General features: G+C 37.3%; 1 protein-coding gene across 8 annotated transcripts in view; it reads right to left on the bottom strand.

Annotated features, from left to right (window-relative positions):
• RICTOR (RPTOR independent companion of MTOR complex 2) overlaps nucleotides 1-15,745 on the bottom strand; it is a 127,830-nt gene extending 112,085 nt beyond the window's left edge. For 5 of the 8 annotated variants that reach the window (XM_007961445.3, XM_037990776.2, XM_007961446.3 and 2 more), the window contains exons 1-2: nucleotides 15,643-15,745; nucleotides 15,425-15,472 (exon numbers count right to left, since the gene is read on the bottom strand). In XM_007961445.3, the coding sequence (XP_007959636.1) occupies nucleotides 15,425-15,472; nucleotides 15,643-15,691 (97 nt within the window). In that variant the 5' untranslated portion in view covers nucleotides 15,692-15,745. The other 3 variants (XM_037990777.2, XM_073014784.1, XM_037990779.2) reach the window with 3 other exon arrangements.
• Nucleotides 15,746-21,115: the final 5,370 nt, after the last annotated feature.

Raw genomic sequence — 21,115 nt, 5'->3', positions numbered from 1 at the left:
AATGTTTATCATCTTCCCTTTTTCTCTGTAGAAATACTAAATTGATTTTGGTAATCATCCCAGAAACACAATTAGGTCAACACAAAACTTCTACTAGATTGCAATTCCAATTTTTTCAACTTTCTAATCTGTAGTTTTGAAGTCTTTATAAGTAATTCGATTATTTTTCATTTAACAGTCATTCAAAAATAAAAATTCACCTATCTAGATATATTAGTAACTGGCCAAAACCTGTTCAATGAAAAGGTCAGGCTGAAGACAGAGAAGAGAAATGGAGAAGATTATTTAAAATTTTTAAATTAAGCTGGAATTACTGTAATTACTTCAAATTTTGTCCACTCATATAAACTCACTGCCAATCCTAAGGAATCCATCCACATCATAACATACCTGATACACATGAGCAGACTTAGATTAAAATAACTTTAACTCTCTACATACAACATGGTGATAAGACATAACATCAGATATAAGAAGGCAGATACAAAAGAGTATACACTCTTACTTATCACCATAGATTAGTTTGGCCTGTTTTTGAACTTTATAAAAAGAGTACATCTACTGCATGAGTACATTTTATAAAGTTCGAAAACAGACTAAAGTAATCTACGGAGATAAATAAGAGTACATACTCTGAGCACTCAAAGATGTACTCATTTAAAAAGTTCAAAAACAGGCTCAACTAATCTATGGCATTAAAGGTCAGGATAGTGCCTTCCTTGGCTGGGGAAGTAGTACCTGGAAGGAAACAGAATGGGAGCTTCCAGGGTTTTGCAATATTATGTTTCTTGATCTGGGTTCTGATTCCCCATGTGTTCAATTTGTCAAAATTCTCAGAACTGTACATTTATAACAGACTTTTTGGATCTATGCTATCTTTCAATAAAGGAAAATTTTTATATAACATCTACTGTCTTCTCTGTAGTTCTGAAGGTCCTCAACAACTTACCCTTATCCTACAAATCTAATACTAAAATTCTATATTCTTTTTTTTCTGTGTTAATAGGTTTTATTTATTTCTTTTTTCTTTTTTTTTATTATTATACTTTAAGTTCTAGGGTACATATGCACAACATGCAGGTTTGTTACATATGTATACATGTGCCATGTTGGTGTGGTGTACCCATTAACTCATCATTTACATTAGGTGTATTTCCTAATGCTATCCCTCCTCCCGTCCCCTCCCCACATAAAATTCTATATTCTTATGGTTCCTTTCAGGAAAATGTTTCATGTTTTTATTCAAGCCCTATTTTCTCTAGATTTAACTACATTCTACCCATCCAAGGTTGAAACAATCCTCCACTTTCTAGGATTTTTTTCCAGCTCATATCAATCTCTCTATTCTCATCTCTTTTGCTTTTATTGACCATACAAATAAGAACACATAATATCTATTTCTTTATATCTATGTGCTAAAACTGTAAAAAATATTTTACAAACATTTCCTTCAATTCTCAAATAAGTGTTATCTCAAAAGGAGATGAAGAAACATGCTCAGAAAAGGCAACTTGTCCAGAGCCCAAAACTTCTCAAAGGCAGGATCAAGATTCAAATCCAGATCTGTCTGGGTCCAATACTATGCTTTTAGTCAATACTAGACTGTCTTCACACCATGCAGTCAGTACCCTATTAGATGTTATTTTGTCCATATTAGCCGTATTTTGTAACTTATTAGCTATCTTCATATAATCCTATTATCCATATTACATACATATAAGCCAACTCTCTATCAAGTCATACTTCACCTATTTTGAACTATGCTATGAGGCAATTACCTATTTGGAAAACCAGTACTCAAATGTAAGCACTCCAAAAAATGACAATAAAAATTCAAAGTATGTATCACCACCAAGTTTATTCACATATCTTATGCACAGTAGGGCCTCTTAATTCTTCATAATCACAACCTATTTATCCTATTTTATGTAAATTAGCATAAGTCCACACTTACAGTTGCCATTCTACAGCACAATAAAAGTAAAAAAAAAAAAAATAAAGAATTAAAGCACCACTAAACATAGGGATAATAACTGCATTGTAAAGTGGCAGCCAAAAGTAATGCAGAGGCATATAGGAATCAAAAGAGCAGTGAGGTATTACAGAGGGTAGTAATAAATTGTCTTCAGCCCACCCCCAATACAAAAATCAATATTCATAATGATGACCCTAGCCAAGGAGAAAAAGTTAACATATTTTAACTTTTTCTCAAGTTAATAGCTGGTATTTTCTCAAGTTAGAAAAAAAAAAAACAGGAATCAGCTCTAGAAATAATTGTATCGAAATGGCTACACATTTCAGATCTCAGTTAATAACCTGGTTCCTGGGGGTTCCAAATCAATACTCTACAATACATAGAATACTCATTTAGTCCTAGCCATGTGATTTATCTTCTACATGATGCTATCTTTGGGAAGACTGCGAAGGGTTAAATGCATGGGTTTTAGAATCAGAAACAAAGAAAGGGGTCTGAACCCCACCAGTCTCTCTCTCATAATACCTATATGAACTTGGGCTAGTTAGGCATCGCCCCATTTTCCTCATCAGTTACACAGGTGTATTAACGCATATTCTCCTAAGTATGCAGGAAGACAATGAGAATTTAAGTAACGTTTTTAACACATTCCCCAACATACATTATTCAAAATATGGAAGCTGCTGCTACTATTTCTTGTGTTCAAAGACAATTAAACATTTACCACTTACAACAATGCTGGACACATAACCAGTACTCAATAAATACTTGGTGAGTGGCGTGTGTATAAGAAGAGAAGGGTAATCAGATCTCTTAATAGCATACAGCAGTGTCCAGCCTGATTACATCTACTACTTTTTATTTGCAAAAACTTACCAAATAAAAGAACTAGGACTAACTGCAGAAAGTTATTCTTTCATTAGATTTTTTACTAAATCAATGTAAGAGTTTTATTAACAAACATAGCTGCTCAACAAAGGAACAAACCATTGTGAATAACCTACCCATGAGTGGAAGGTTTGAGTGATGGTGGATGACAGCTGTCTGATATTGCAGAGAAAATTCCTGCTTTGAGGGGGGTCTACTAATTTCTAAAGTAGCTTCCAAATATTCTTAAAAACAAACATTAGATTTATATATGCACATACGTATACAAAATTCATACATATTCACACACTTCAGTTGAACACAATATATTTGTTTTAAAGCAGCAATATATTTGTTTCAAAGGTAATTACACTTTTTCTCTGTGGTACTTTTCCAATATAAAAACAATTATTGATGTATGCAAAAAATTCCTCCAGGAATCAAAAATCAAGTAGAGTTTTTTAGTAAAACAAAGTAACTGTTAAAAGAAACAATGTATAGCAAAAGGCAACTGCCACAGTTTACCCGAATCTCTTAATCATCTCCTTTTAATTTTGATATGAAGAACAATCAGAATCCTTTCAAATATATAACTTTTTTCATTCTGCTAGGTAAAACAATAATATATACTTGTGTATTCAAAACAATGTTGAAACATGACCATGAAACAACAAACTTTCCCATGAGAAAAAAGAAAGACAATGTTAAGGTTCTTATTAAAATAAGGTGGTTTAAGTATTTTTAAAACTATTCCAATCTAAAATTTAACTCACTACAAATTGTTATGTCATGTAAGAATTATTCTTATATAACATATGAAACCTTATATGACATAAGAATTAATCTGACCCGCTTTGTACTGTTATGCCATTCGAAAACACCACTGAAAGTTATAGCTAACAGTAATAAGTCACTCTAAATAAACAAGGTAGGAAATAGCTCAGTATTCAAACATCCATTATTATAATTTTATACTAATACATATGATAGATATGATTAAAAACTTACAACACATACACTGAACAAATAGTTTCACAATATTCCACTTGCTACCTGGTTACTTATCCAGAAACTACCACATGGCTAAATGTCAAGAGTTCACAGCTCACCTACCTCAAAAGGTGTTTCCAACCACTGGAGTCTCTCCCTGCAACTCCATTCCCCTCAGAGTTTTTCATTTTTCCTTTTTTTTTCTTCTTGAGGGAGGGGAGTGGTGGTGATGGTAGTGTGGTGAATATTAGAAAGTGCATTATAGAATTATGAGTGGAAAAAAAGTGCAATTAAAAATTTTAGTATATGAGGGTCGAACACTAAGCATGGAAATAATTAGCAATACTATTTTAAGATGTGATTTGAAGTATGAAACTACTGACAAAAATATGTATGTGCACACAGCTAAAACAGCTAAATACACTTTTATCTGACAAGCTGTTGCTTCTTAGTAACTAAATTACTTGGCAACCTTCTTTGTTTATAGCTTCTATGTCTCTTCATTCTCTATTCATTATAAAAAACACATGAAATTTCACTGGATTCAATGCAAGATGACTAAAATCCCTGAAGTCCTGTTTTGCTGCTATAATAGTGCAGTAATTTCCACAAACACTATCCTGTACCTGAATCACTAGAGAGCTGGGTAGGGTGTCTGAATTTGGCAATGAAACATTCTGTGGTTCTCAGGATAATCTTCATTTCAAATATTCTGACTGTCAGGTTACATGTTTAAATTTTGAGATCAGAAAATCTGGTGATTTTAGTGTAGAACAAAACAAAAACACCACCCACCCCATTTATATCCTCTATTTCCAGACTGCATACTTCTAGAAATAAGTTTGATAAATTTACAAAGGCCTTTGAACATACATACTCCTTCCATTAAACAGTATTACTGAAGGTGCGAGACATATGCACTACAAAACAATGGAAGAAAAATATTACTAATTATTTATGCTGGAGTCTGGAATGCAGACATTTATAGACTCATAGTCACAAGTACACACAAACAATTAGTATTTCACAGTGTGCCCCAAATCTTTCAGTCCAGCAGTACCTTCTAAGGCCAGAAGAGCCTGTCTGTAATATAATCATTCTTCAACAGTTAAGGAATTTATATACAGGAATACAAAACTTATCCCTAACTTTTTCTCAACATTATCTTGAAATACTAAATAATGTACCAGGAAAATGTTCATTCAAAAAATTAAGTTACAAGTTTTAAAACCCTGGTGCAGAGCTCTACCTATTTGAACGCTACTCTTTTATGCAAAAGTCTTACAAGTGTCATTATATCCTCACTTCTAAGAGATCTTCCTTCTAGGTCATTCCTTACTGATCTCCCATTTTTTCTGAATTCCTCTAGCTATCAGAGTCCCTTACAAAGATAACTGGCATGTGCTTCAAATACTACTGTCTTTTAACTGTACACTGATATAGCTATATCCCAAAAGAAACTCCCTGAAGGAAGATGTATGCCTTCCTCAATCACAACAGTATTGACTAACCCATGTGATCATAAAATATATATATAAATATAATTAACCCATGTCATCAAAACTATACTGGTTGACATTAATAAAATCATTACAAATCCAAATTAACACAATGGGGTTAAAAAAAAAAAAGGAAAAGTAATTGAAGGAGCCAGATTCTTGAAAATCCAGGTAATTAATATTAAAAAAATGTTTTCTGTATTTCTTACCGACATCTTTAACAGGATATGTTTAAAGCGTCAGAATATCCTCAATTTTATATTTTATATAAATTTCATCATTCCAGGTACATTGCTCAGTTTATGCAATCTGGCTGGAAGCCTCTAAAAGAGGAATATGAAGAATATGCTTATATTTAGGTTATCTTTCAACCCTATTACTTTGGGTATATGAATGTTATACATATGAACTAGTTTTACATAATTATTTTCAATTTACTTTTATGTCTGTGTAATTTTATAACTACATTTGTTGTATAGACATAATTTTTAAGGAGCCATTCAACTTTAACCTGGCCACTGTAACAAAAAAACCACAAATAACAGTATCTGTATATGACCCAAAAAGCATTAACAGCCAACTTCAATTATTCATACAGATTATCTAACAAATATTTTCATCTGTTTATGTTCTTCCACTAACAGTATTTGCTTAGGAAACAAAAATCTGTGCTAATAATTCAAATAAAATGTAGAAAAAAATATACATCAATCTATTGTGGGAGAGAAAGGAACATAAAATATTTCCTCACCAATATAAATATTTTAGATTATATATTTAGCATTCTTCTACCATTATTCACCTTTTTAAGGCAGGTAATTGAGAATGGACTATATTTAATAGCTTGGTGACAGAGGCACAGATATACAGGCAAGCAAATCATTCGCTCACCCCACTGAGACTTTTGCAGTCTTACTCTTGGTAGCCTGACACCTGGAAGTAGGAGGCGGCAGCAAGTCACTGCAGGTTGATCACTTAAAAGGAAATTGAGAGTTGACTGTAATTTAAGTTTAAAGTGCTATGAAATACCACCACTCCTACATGTATTCATTATTGTTTGTGGGAATACTACTCACAGTGATTTAATAAGGCTACAAATGCTTTCTTTTTAACCTTTTCAATATTCCAGGTCTGTAGTGATATGTGAGAATTATAAAGATAAAAGGCTAAAGTGCTACAAGTATAAAGTAGTATGCATTTTAGAGTTAGAAGCTCTAGGAGATAGAAGCCCAGAGAGGTAAAACAGCATGCCACATCTTCCTCAGATTAAAGTAGAACCTCGTTCTCTGGACTTCAACTTCAATACAACAGTCTAGCATCCTCTTCAATTCAAAACTCTTCTTTTGGCTTACGTATCAGGCCATTCTTGCATTCTTACAAAGAAACACCTAAGACTGGGTAATTTATAAGAAATGAGGTTTAATTGGCTATCATTTCTGCAGCCTATACAGGATGAGCAAGGCACCAGTACTTGCTTCTGGGGTGGCCTCAGGGAGCTTCTACTCATAGCAAAGACAAAGCATGTGTAGGCATCTCACATGGCAGAGCAGTAGCAAAAGAGAGCTGAGGGGAGGACTCACACGCTTTTAAATAACCAGATTTTGTGAAAACTTACTATCACGAAGATAGCACCAAGCCATGAGGGATCCACTCCCATGACCCAAAAACCTCCCACCATGCCCCATCTCCAGCATTGGAGATTACAATTCAAGATGAGATTTGGGTGGGGACAAATATCCAAACTATATCATTCTGCCCATGGGCCCTCCCAAATCTCATGTCCTCCTCACACTGCAAAATAAATTCATGCCTTCCCAAGAGTCTCCCAAAGTCTTAACTCATTCCAGCATCAACTACAAAGTCCACAGTCTCATCTGAAACAAGGTAAGTCCCTTCCACTTATGAGGCTGTAAAGTCACAAACAAGTTATTTACTCCCAAGATACAATGGGGATATAGGCATTGGATAAACACTGCCATTTCAAAAAGGAGAAATCAACCAAAAGAAAGGGGCTACAAGCCCCATGCAAGTTCAAAACCCAGCAGGGCAGTCATTAAATCTTAAAGCTCCAAAATAATCTCTTTTGACTCTGTGTTCTACATTCAAGGCACACTGCTGCAAAGGGTAGGCTCCCAAGGCTTTGGGCAGCTTTGCCCTGTGGCTTTGCAGGGTTGCCCCAGGAATGCTCTCACAAGTTTTAGTTGAATGCCTGTGGCTTCTCCAGGTAGAGCATGCAAACTGCCAGTCAAGCTACCATTCTGTGGTCTGGAGGATGGTAGGCCCCTTCTCACAGCTCCATTAGGCAGCGCCCCACTGGGGACTCTGGGGGGCTCCAACTCTACATTTCCCCTTGGCCCCACCCTAATAGAGATTCTCTGTGAGGGCTCCATCCCTGCAGCAGGCTTCTGCCTAGACATCCAGGCTTTCTTATACATCCTCTGAAATCTAGACAGAGGCTCCCAAGCCTCAATTCTTGCATTCTGTGCACCTGCAGGCTTAACACCATGTGTTAACACCATCAAGTCTTACGGCTTGCACCCTTTGAAGTAGCAGCCCGAACTGTACCTGGGCCCCTTTGCGCAAGGCTGGAAGACTGAGTGGCTGGGATGCAGGGAGCAGTTGTCTTGAGGCTGTGCAAGGCAGCGAGCACCAGCCTGGCCCAGGCACACAAAACCATTCTTTCTTCCTAGGCCTCTGGGCTTACAATGAGAGGGGCTGCTGTCAAGGTCTCTAAAATGCCTTGACGGCCTTTTCTCCAATGTCATGGGTATCAGCACTTTGGCATCCATTTAATTATGCAAATATCTCTAGCATGTGGTTGCTCTTCAGCCTGCCTGAATTCCTCCCCTGAAAAAGCTTTTTCTTTGCCAAATGGCTAGGCTGCAAATTTTCCAAACCTTTATGTACTGCTTCCTGTTTAAAAATAAGTTCCAACTTTAAGTCATTTCTTTGCTCCTACATCTGAGCATGGGCTGTTAGCAGCACCCAGGACACATCTTTAACACTTTGCTGCTTAGACATTTCTTCTGCCAGATACCAGAGGTCATCACTCTTAAGTTCAAACTTCCACAGGTCCCTACAGCATGAAGAGAATGCAGCCAAATGCTTTGCTAAAGCATAATGAGGGTGACCTTTGCTCCAGTTCCTACTAAGTTCTTCATTTCCACCTGACACCTCATCATCATAGACTTCATTGTCCGTACCACTACCAGCATTTTGATCACAACCATTCAACTAGTCTCTAAGAAGTTCCAAACTTTCCCTCATTTTTCTGTCTTCTTCTGAGTCTTCCAAACTCTTCCAACCTCTGCCTGTTACCCAGTTTCAAAGCTGCTTCCATATTTTCAGGTACCTTTAGAGCAATGCTCCACTCCCACTTACCAATTTTCTGTAATAGGCTGTTCTTGCACTGCTATAAAGAAATATCTGAGACTGGGTAATTTAAAAAAAAAGAAATTTAATTGACTATTGGTTCTGTAGGCTATACAGGCAGCACGGTGCCAGCATCTGCTTCTAGGGAGGCCTTGGGGCGCTTTTCCTCAAGATGGAAGGTGAAGCACAAGTAGGCATCTGACATGGCAAAGTGGGAGTGAGAAAGAGTAAGAGGGCCACACACTTTTAAACAACCAGATCTTGCTAGAACTCACTATCACAAAAACACCACCAAGCCATGAGGGATCAACTCCCATGGCCCAAACACCTCCCACCAAGCCCCACCTCCAGCACTGGGGATTACAATTCAACATGAGATTTGGGTGGGGACAAATATCCAAACTGTTTTAGCTTAAGAGATCACAATCTTCTCTCTTCTCTTCTGTTGACTCCTTTCTTCTTATTGATTCCTACCCTATGATATATACCCTCATCATCTTATCTATCCTCAAACATTCAAATCTTAAGCTCTTTCTCCATTTATACCCCCTTTCTCAACCTCTTATACACAGAGCAATCAGATCAGAAATTCAGAACAACTAAAACCTCCATTCTAGTATTTTCTGCCACCTTTTACATATTTATATAATCACCTGAAATTCAAGGTGCAAAGCTGAACTCATTATCATCCTTCCCCAAATGACTTCTCCATTTTATGGCACCACCAATTTCATTGTCCCTCAGGACAGCAAACTTAAAGCACTCTTTTCCTTCTAATCTCCTTAATACTGTACTATTCCTTTTCCCATGTCTCTCACTCCCTTTTTCCAGTCAATTAATGCTTCAGTGATTATCTGATAGATGCTGGGGGAAGGAGATGTTAAAAATGGGTAAAACAGGACTCCTGCCCTCAAGAAGCTACAGATCTAGTGAAGGGGGAAGAAACTGGACAAAGAGATAAAGTAAGACAATGGTAAGTGCAATTTAGAAAAGAATAAAATAAAGTTGTAAAAAAGTAGAGAAGGAAGCAATAAATTCCCACTGGGATAAGGAAGGATCTCCAGAAGTGGCATGTGACCTCAACCTTAAAGAATTAGGACTTCTATAGATAAACTGTGCTGGAAATGCAATTCAAGGCAAAGGAAATACCTATGCAAGGTCAAGCAAATGTGAAACTGCATGCCATGTTCAAGGAATAGCAAACATTCTTCTTTGACTAAAAGATTCTCAAGTAGGGGCATACAGTCTCCACAGAGAAAGAAGAGGAATGGGGGTTGGTGCTTTAAATTGGCAAACTCTCCCCAATCCTCTTTGAGAAGGACTGTGTGTAAAAAGTGAACTATGCAAAGAGGTAGATATATTGAGATGTGTATGGTTAAAATAGTACAGAAGAAAACCATATGGGAATAAATCAAAAAAGGCCTTGAATGCCAAGCTAAAGAAATGTGGACTGTATTTTGTGAGCAACGATTAGCCTAGAAAATGTGTGCATGTGTTTTGTTTTGTTTTTTCATTTAAGAGAAAAACAAGATCAAATCTAGATTTCTGGGAAATAATCCTGGCAGCCATACAGTAGACCGAGTGAAAAAAGGTGAGAAGATGTTACTGTCACATGATGACATAATAGGATATGAACTGACAATGGGAACAGAAGGAGAGACTGAATTCAATAACTATTTCAGAAGCAAATCAGAGGAGTTAAGCAACACAACAAAGGATAAGCAGTGGATCTTTAGCTTGAATAATAGAGGATGGCAGAAATACCTAGAATGTGAAAAGCGGGTACACTTTGGGGTGCAAAGTTTTACACATCACAACTCTGAGATGATTACCAGATACATACCAGTCACTCACTAAGCCCTGTGACACTGGTTAAGTTACTTATCTGAGTTTTGGTCCTTCAAAATTTCAAAGCCTGTATTCTCAACTGTAAAGCAGGGATAATAAGTGTAGCTAAAACAGTTGCTGAATATTAAGTAAAATAATGAAATCAGTGCCTGGCACAAAGCTAGTATTATAGTAATAGTATTTATAATAGCAGAATGTGGAACTTAAAAATGCCCACAAATTTTGCAAGAGGTTACTAGCATCTTTTAAGAAATTATTTTCAGTACAGAGGGAGAGTTTTGCTTACAAGAGTTTAGTGGTTAAGCAATAAAGTTGTGGAGTGAAGATAAACTATTCTGTCTGTAGAGCCTTCAAAAAAAAAAAAAAACAGTTTTGTAATATTGTCGTTATCACTCCGTATCTCACACTTTCAGCCCATGACTAGCATAGTTACCTGGTCCATGTGAAGAACATAATAATTGCTTGCTGAACATGAGAAAACTAAGCCAACTGGAAGGGAGAAATGAAGAGAAGACCTTAGTTCTACAAATAATCTTGAGGAAACAGTATTAGAACCATAAAAGTTTTTTCAAGTTACCCTTGGAAAGGAATAGAAATGCTTTATTCTCTGAATCAGAGTAAAGACAGTAAGTCTGGGGAGACAACTGAGGAATTCACACTGGATGGGCAGCCTCTACCTTTTCTATAAGGAAATAAAGTTCACTGCATAGAGTGGGGGGACTACGAAATCAGTCTGAAATCTGGAGAAAGCAAATTAGATAATTCTTCCATTTTAATATGTATTTGACTTCATTTCTGTAGCCAATGCCATGGTCCCGTCTTCTATCATGTCAGATTATATCAGCAGCACCCTAGGCAGCTCCTCTGCTTCCTAACTTTCCCCTTCCCAGGGTATAGTATATTCCCAAGAGAGCACATATTTCCTTCTACTATGTTCACCATTATTCTTTTAAGAATTTAACCCCTCTATGAGACTTCTCTGATCCTTTTACCCATCAGACAGTTAATCATTCTCTCCTCTGGCTACTATAGCGTTACCTTTGTTTCCTATATAGTTTGATCACTTAATTTATTTTTCCATCTGCAATCATTTCCTTACATATTCCAATGAACCCCTTAAAAGGGGGAAACAGTTTCCTCATTTTTATTCTTCCAGCAGTTAATTCAGCATCTGGTATATAACAGATGTTCAGTCAATGTCCATTTTGTCTAACTGAACGATTAAACAAATGAGTAAACTCCTAACTAGAAGAAATTAGAAAATAAAAAGGGTTCAAATCTACATCATTTTGGATAACCTTTCTACTTTTCTAGGTATTAAACAGCAACCAAAACAGTTTTTTAGTTCTTAGTGGAAACGTAAAGGGGTTAATCAAAAATTGTAACTCAACTGTACTTTTAAATAAATTATATTCTAATAATTATATTTGAACTAGTGTGTCCATGTTCTGGGAATTCACTTTGAACACAATAATTAAAGTATACCAGGAGGGGTTTACCCAGGAAGAACACTGTATCTTTTCAAGTGATTCAGTACCAGTAAGAGATGCACTACTGGACTGAAATGACAGTCTATCCTTGCATTACAAATTGCGAGAGGAAGCATTTGGGCTTCAAAATACATTTTGGCATGCATTATAGACAGTATTTAATAACATCATTAGCAAATATTGGGGACTTTCACAAATTAAGCAGTCGTCTGAACGAAACTGAAAGCAACAATTAACCAATACACTGACTGTAAAATCTACTATAATGAAGTTCCTAAACTAGATAAAAAATAATCCATCAACAATTTTTAACTGAGGTGCTCTATGTATGAACCACAGCACTAACACCGGTACCAAAACCAATGAAACTTAGAATTCTTCTGAGCCTCAAGAAGCTTGCAAAGCTAGCCAAGTCATTATTAAAATAGTATGAAATTTCCTGGTGTCAGGGAGAAAAATTCTAAGATTCTATGAAATACAGTATCACATTTTATCCGAAGTGAATATAAAAGATTGCACTTCACTTAATTTATTGGAAATGACATAGATTACTTTACAGTTGCTGTATTCAAGAACTCAACTTCAGATAGATTATGCCCAATTAGTACAACAGTATGTTTCAAAAAGAAGAAGCTCGAATACTATAATTCCTTATTAACAAGTTTATAATTCTCAAAACAACTGTTTGAAGTATTTTTAATGTGAGTTTTACAATTCTGATTTCACAATGTAGGAAGGCAACTAATGTTAAATATCACAAAGTATCCGGTCTTATGCCAAGTATTTTAATTAAGAACTAGCTCATTTACTTTTCATATTCTTAACTCTTTGAAGTTATCTCTTCTTTTAAAAATGAAGAAATCAGGAGTAAAGCAAGGTCAAATAACTTGCCCCAAATCACCCAACTATTAAATCTCACAGCTGAGGTTACAACCCAGAATGATTAGACTTTATAGTCAACTCTCTTCTCACTACACATTGATGGCTCCTTTAGGGATTACAATGACCATGACCTCTATTTTACAATGAGCTGTATTAGGTATATACACAATGAATCTCTAAAAGATTAAATTAAAACAATAAGAATAAAAGCAAACACTGCCTTGGCATTAAACAAAAAAATTTTTGGTTGCCCAAACTTTATGTTTTTACATACTGTAATCTAATCCACAAACAGCTGCCTTTCAGCTGCAACCCAAACTGCCTCACAGTTCTCAAATTATTACTAAACTTTAATTCCTCATGAATTTTCTTCAAGCCTTCTTTGAACAACAAAATGTTTGTCACAACAGCAACTTTTTAAAACAATAGTATCACTATAAAATGACTAATTCAGATTAATTCTAAACTTCCTTATGATTTAGAAATACAGATCTCATATAATCTCTCACTCTTTATTTTTGCAATCAGTTTTAAATGGCTGTGTATATTTTATTCTAAACTGAAGTACATTTTGTCAGGGCAAGCCGAAACAGCATTTTCTGCACTATTTATATTAACCTGGAAACACCTATGGACATAGGTGCTTACTAAATTCTGTTAATACAGCATTTTAAATAGTAAACAGAGTTACCTGTGTGCCTCAGTAAAACTGGAGTAAACCAAAATTATCAAAACAGATATGTACCTAAGCTCTTCCACAACTCAACATTTTGATATCAAGCAGAGAAACCACTATACACATGAGCTCGACGAACTCAATTTAAAATACAACTATATTATTTCCGGCACCACATCTAAGCAGGTTTTTAATGCACAAGTTAAACTCAAATTTATTAAGTGCCCCTTTCGCCTTCATCCAAAACACATATGCCTGTATATAAATTAAATTACTCAACTAATTACATCTTTTACAGACCTGAAATTGTAGAAATTATCCTTGTTAGGAAGTTTACCAGTAAATCTATTTTACATAGATTTTTCATATGTATGTTATAGCCAAGTTTTCAAACAGTTGCACAGGAGTAAATAGCTTTACATCTTTCTGTACTAATTCTCAAAACCGATCTGCTGAAAAAAATGTTGGAAATCAGTGCACTGATAATCTAATTAGTAGGCATTTCCAAGACTTAAGTTCTATTATATTGTATTATATTTTATAAACTGGCTTGTAAAGGGACCTAGTTCCCCCAAAACTAAGTCCCTGAACTTTCAGAATAAAATACTAAGTTATAAAAATGTATCCTTGTAGCTAAGTGAAAGCTGACCATTCAGTTTATAAAACAGTGATCTTACACTGTGATATGCAAAATAAAACAAATTAGAAAATGCACTACGCTTTCACTCTCGCCTTAGCAAACAAGGAGCCCAGGTTTAACAAATTACTGTAGATAACAGTCATTACGTCAGGTACGACATAGCGTAAAAAACTGATCTCATACAGAATGTCTACAACAAGTTTTGTTTGTTTGTTTACTTCCTAAGGTGTTTCATAGATCTCAGAAACTGATTCTGTACAGCTGAACCGGGTTACACTCCAAGCTACAGCCCGTGTGAAATATGACTTCGTCGGAATCAGCAGGCTAAATCCTGTTTATTGTGGAGAGAAAAGAATCTTGTACGTAACTACTAAATCTTCAACGAGATAATGTCGAATAAACTCTAGTACTGTGAGTGATACAAGAAACACTGGCTAGCAATGGGATTAGGTCATTAAAAATATAAGCCGGGTTTCCTCAGTTCGGAAGGTGTAAACAAACCCATCTCTACTGCAGAAGGTAAACAATGAACCTGCAGCAGGGTGAGGGGGCGGTCTTTAGCCAACTACAGTCCCAGCGGCCCGGGAAAGGGAAGCAGAAGGGAAACAGCATAAACCAGACATTTAGCAGTAATGACCAGTCCTAGGTTTCACTACCGAGTTATCAATGCTGCGGGTCCCCACAGGACGGTGGGCAAAGGGGAAAGCAGTCACGAAGTCGGCAAACACCGAGCAGGTCCGGCTTCTGCTCCGGGGACGGGGAGGGCAGGATGTGGTCGCTCTTTCCTCAAACATCCTCCTGCAACCTAAATAACAGCCTCTACCTCCCTCCGGCTGCCCCCAGCTTGGGCTGCCGGACTCCAGGATAGGTGCAAACCACTCTGCCGGAGCTCGAGCCCAGAGGGTCGCTGGGTCTGCCGAGTTTCACTCGGGGCTCCCCCGCACCCGCAGCAGCCCGAGGCCCGGAGAAGGGCTCGGGCGAGGGAAGCGGGCGCCGGGAAGGGGGATGGGTCCAGAGAGGCGGACCCGGGCTCGGCTCCCGGGGGCCGGCAGGCGGGGCTCCGGCTCTGCCACCCGCACCCCGCCGGTCCCGTGCGGGGCCCGCCCCTGCCTCTGGCCCCCAGCCCCGGACCCGGCTCCTCCCCAGCAACGCGCCCTCGCCGGCGCCCGCGGCGCCCCGCGTTACCTCGGGTCAGATCCAGCGGGACGTTCTCCTCGCCGCTGTCATTCCGCCCTGCGCGAAACAGACACACAGCCCCAATTAGGATTCGCTCTCAGGCCAGCTGCGGCTGCCCTGGCTCCGGCCAGCGCCCCGGCTCGCTCCCCAACCCAGGGCCAGGGGAAGGCAAGTGCCAGGGGTGGCGGGCGCCGGGCGACGGGGAGTGAGGGTTGCAGCGGGCTTACCTCGTACTCGGAGGTTCTTCAGAGAGCGGCCGCGGCCGATCGCCGCCATATTGACGGGTTTCAGTCACAACACCGGAAACCTCGCCCAATCGCGCGAGAACCCCTTCCCCTCCCCGCGCGCCGCACCCGCCCCCCGCGGCACCTCCCCCGCCCCCTAGGCGGTGACTGCGGCTGGTGGTGCTGTCTCTGCCCGGGCGCGGAAGGAGCACTGAGCCGACCCCAAGGTCTGCACGAAGTTCGCTGCGCCAGCGCACCCGCCCACGCCGGACCCGGAGGGCACGTCCGCCGGGAGGGGCAGTTCCCACGAGGAAAGTCCCATTGATGCGAGTTGGCAGCGTAAAGGATGCTCCCCTTCGGCCGCCGCGGAAGCCGTCGTCCAAACGCAGGCGAGCGGGGAGGAGGAGGCCGGAATGCGGCCGGCGGGCCACCTGCTCTCGCCGGCCTGCCAGTCTCCTGCTTGCTCTCAAGCCCTGCCACAGACTGCCCCGCTCCCCCGTGTATCCATTGAAACAATTTTTATAAAAACGCTGCGCACAGTTTGAGCCTCCCTTCCTGGAATCGCTTTGCTCCTACTAAGTTAACACAGAACAAAGTTTGTTTTCCAGCCTCGCCCTTGATCTTCAGGATGCCCCTCTCGGCTAGGAGGGCTTCTCCAAGTGGAAGTGGCTGGGCAGTTTTGTTTTTGGCCGCCAGGCGTAGGGCGCGAGAAGGGGGTGCAGCGGTCCCCGCGGTGGGATCGCGCCAGCGCCGGGAGGCCGGGGAGAGGGTTTTCTCTGCCGGGAGCCGGGGCGAGGCTGCTGGGTAGTGTGTCCAGCTTTTCTGACTCTGCAGATCGTGGATCATGCAGATGTTGTGGATTAATCTATTTTATGCATAAGCCTATTAACATTAGGGATTTTAATTCTAGAAACTGCTTAGTTAATACACACACACACACACACCTGGCCACTGACCCAGCAGCTTTCTCTTGAAGTACATTAAAGAGAGGAGCGATTTGTGCTCTCCAGTTCCTCAGCTCATCTTTCTATTCCAGGAGACTGAAAGTTAATTAAAAGTGGAGATCTTGCCTTAACCAGTTCTGTTTTCCCAGCTCCCAGTTAATGCAATATCTGGCACAAACAAGTGTTCAATAAATATCTGTTGGATGAGTAAGTGCCTTGGTTTTCTAATTTGTTCCAATGCTCTGCTTACTTTAAAAAAAAAAAAAAAAAAAGCAATATTGGGGATATTTGTTGAAGTTGTTAATAACAGTGAACGTTTGGAAACACTTAAATGACCAAAGGTAGGGATTATGTAAATTATGTCAACCATTAAAAGTGAAGAGGTAGACTTAGTAATAGGAAATAATGTTCATATTAAATCAAGCAAAAGATTACAAATTTCCTGTTTTTATGAAAGTTTATGTACGAAATTAAAAGTATGCCTTATAAAATATTTTTATATATACATGTATGTTGAAAAAGGTCTGAAAATATACATGAAAATGTTAACTGATTTTCTCCCCTCATTTGTGGAATTACACGTGCACCTTTTTGTTCTTGTTTGTCTCTACTTTTTTAAATATCCTATAGTTAATATATATCATTTGTAAAATAAGTGGTAAGAAAAAAATAAAAGGAACATAAAGTAGCGTCATCTGGAAAATAAAATAGGAACACTGCTTCCTTAGAATATTGCCAATTGTCTATATATTCCAGGTTTTTTTTTTTTTTTAACCAAGTCTACATTCCTATATCTGCGACTGATACTGCACTTAGATTTAAGGATGTAACACAGTTACAGTACTTTAAAGAAATGTTTCCTGGCATTACCAGTAGTAGTTTTAATATCAACAAACGTGTTCCCTCCGTTATAGCTTTAAAAATCTTGGTGCAATTTATTTATTCTAGTTACTGCCTAAAACAAAAATCACAAAACTTGAGGTCTGGCAGAGGGTTGGATTTCAACCCTCCATGTATCAATTACATTTCACCCTTATAGAAAAGTAGAGATCTATCAATATAAATTATACCAGATTCTTACAGTTGTTCTGATTTTCAGTCAATCTTTTATCATATTGTAAAATCCCTGTATATTCTACATTAACTCCTTCCTAATACAATTTAACTTCATTTTCTCTCAGTGTGTTATGAAAGTTGAGTACAGCTAATCTACTTTTAAGTTACTTGAGGTACTTAAGTGCCTAAATCCAATAGTATTTTATCATTATAATGGTATGCTCCTATTAAAGACAATTATTCAATTACTCTATTTCTTGCAGGAGAAAAAAATTACATTCAGTCTTCCATTGATACTAGTTTTTGCTCTGTTACTATTTCAGTCGTTTGAGTGGTTAGGTTCTCCATATTTGCTCTTAGAATGAATGGCAGATCTGGTAAAAAAGAACAAGTTATTAGTGTTTGGAAGTGACACTCAACTAGGAAGAAGTAGTTTAGGTAAATTTTAGTAAGGAATACATTTTATAATGTGTTTGGTTTTTAAACAGTAGCACTACTTTATTGATTGTAGTCAGATTGATAATTGTTAAAACCCCTAAGTTTTCTACTTTGATACTTGCCAATTGCTAGCTATTCCTCCTTTTGAAACTTCTTTTCTTCCTTGCATCTGTTAGCCCACCCATATGACTTACTCATTTTGTTTACTTCTTACTACTTCTCCAATTTTTATTTTGATTCTAATCTGGTCATTGAGAATGTGACTTCCTCTTCTTAGTTTTCGTTTCCCGGCTAGGTTTCATTTGCTGTGTCAATGACTGTTTTTTTTCTGGTAGTGTTAGTCATTGATAAAAAATGTTCTATAAGAAGATCAAGTCCAGGACCATACCTTTGGAAGACAACTGCTTATTCTGAAGATACAGTTACTTCATTCACAGTCACTCCCTTGGTTCTATTCTCTACCCTCTTGCATGCAGTTAATAATTCTAGCATATAAACCATATTTTATCGGTTTGGGATACAGTTGTAATACTGAACAGAAACAAAAGCCTTATCAAAATCTTAGTTCCCTTTCATCTCTCTGCCTTGATACATAGGCCATTTGAAGATAAAGCAAGTAAAACACCACAAAATTCAGTCAGACTATTTCTTGGTAAGTTCATAGTTAAATCACACATTTGAGACATCTAAAGGCCATTGACATGACAAGCAATGAATTAAATTTAACAAATGTTATAATCCCATCCAGTGTTAATTATGTCTTGGTCACAGCAGAACAGAGCCCCTGAGTATTGTCTTTAAATTTTAATCTCTCTCCCAAAATCTCATATAAATTTCCTTTTAAATAATTATTTAAAGACTCTCTATGACAAACAGTTTTAAATGCAGAATAAACCTGTGTTTATGGAAGATGAAGATACGTTAAAAAATGAAATCTAGGAGGGTATGCAGTAAAATTTCAACACTGATTATCTACAGATGGTAGAATTTTGAGTGATTTTTCTCTCTCGTTTTCTCATTTTACTTCTTCCCAAACAAATTTTTACTTGTGAATTTTTTTAAGAAAACTATTTTAGAAAAATTTTGTTGGCTATTCTAAACCAAAATTATAAACAGTTGATTTTAACAATGACTTGCTTAACAGGTTACTATAAACAATCAAAATTATTTGTGCATCTGTTCATTAAAAAAAGAACTTTTGCACATACACTGCAATACATATATATTCACTTTTAAAATTAAATTAGAACATGAAACAAAGATGAAACAAAAATGGTTAAAAGTAATTTTTAATGTTACTTTACTAATGACACATATACAAAGCAATGGGGCTGAATATACTTCATTATTTTTGACATTTCATGTTATATACTTTGTGATACTGAAATTTAAAAGTCTAGTTTTAAGAAGAGTTAATGTGGGTATAGGGTTTTAATAGCTGAGACCTCACAAAACACAAAGTTAAAAATGGAAGAACTACTTTATTGGCTGCATTTCTCAACCATAAAACTCATTTTCCCATTTCATCTACCCAGTGATACAAAAGCTTTCTGAAATGTAATTTGGCTAAAAAATGTCCATGTTCCCTAATGTCAATGAGTTTTCCTATCAAACTAGAAAACATTTAGAAATTTTCTGCAAAATGGTTGCAAAACCATTTATCTGAAAGATTTTTAAGCAGATTGGGAAACTCTGTTCCCATGATTTTCAAGTGTGCAGATATGAAAATTTATGTATATGACATATTTATATTTTAAGTTTTTTTGGAAAAAAATCACAAAACTGAAACACTTTCAAATATCTATTTTCTAAATGCTGTCATCCTAGCACAGGTTTTTTTGAAAGTATTAAATTTCTTAGTTATTGTTATCATATTTACCTTGAAGGAAAATTTTTTAATTTTAATTTTTTTAAAAAATCTGATAGGTAACATGCTACTGGAAGCCACCAGTCATCATGAAAAAAAAAGCTTACCACTGGATAAACAGTAAACATCTGTATAATAAAAGATTTTCTTCACTTCTCATTTCAAAGTATGTGAAAATTAAACTGTTTTTTAAATGTCTTATGTCTTATTTATACAAAATTATCACATGTGGTACTATATCTGTACTTCCGTATGAACCCCTTTTTAAATTTATGGGAACTGCTTCATCGATTTTCATAAAACATTACTCTTATTAAAGAAGTTGTTTACTGGTAAGGATACCTGGTATTTGGTACTTTTACTTTGATGGCACAGAAAAAACTGAACAGAATTAAGCCAACACTGTAAACTAAGACATAGTTAGAAATATTTATGCTTTCGTTCAATTGCACACACAGCAAAGCTTCCATAATGCTTATTTGTTCAAATGCCTTTTTCTTCAAATCTTCAGCCTTCTGCTACCCCACCCCTTTTTCTGCCTTTGTTGACCAATAGGTTTGCGTTTTAGTTTTGTCAACAAATATTTTTCTCTGTTTTTTTTTGTTTTTTGTTTTTTTAATTCCCAGCCATTTATTTAACCACAGCAGGAAATAGTACTATATTCCCAACAGATATGTTCCTTTTTGTCTGTTGCTAATAAGAAATCTTTCTCTTTTCGCAGGACACGGTGGCTCATGTTTGTAATCCCAGTAGTTTAGGAGACTGAGGCAGGAGGACCCTTTGAGCCCAGGAATTCTAGACTAGCCTAGGCAACACAGTAAGATCTCGTCTCCACTAAAATAGTAATAATAGTAATAATAATAAAGTTATCTAGCATGATGTCATGCTCTTATAATCCCAGCTATTTGGGAGGCTGAGGTGGGAGGCTCCCTTGAGCTCAGATTTTCAAGGGTACGTTCAGCTATGATTGCACCACTGCACTTCAGCCTGGGTGGTAAAACAAGACCCTATCTCGAGAAAAAAGAAAAAAACTCTTTTTACAAAGTAATGGATTCAATATTGCATGATTTCTAACATCACAGAAAAAAATACAGAAAATTATCTTTATTTTCTATTTATTTTAAATATATTTTGCTAATCTAGGAGCTTTATAATAGCTGACATCTCAAGG

Source organism: Chlorocebus sabaeus, chromosome 4 (genome assembly GCF_047675955.1).
Source record: "Chlorocebus sabaeus isolate Y175 chromosome 4, mChlSab1.0.hap1, whole genome shotgun sequence".
Classification (NCBI taxonomy): domain Eukaryota; kingdom Metazoa; phylum Chordata; class Mammalia; order Primates; family Cercopithecidae; genus Chlorocebus; species Chlorocebus sabaeus.
Note: the sequence above shows the minus strand (reverse complement) of the source record. Positions and strands in the feature narration are given on the sequence as shown.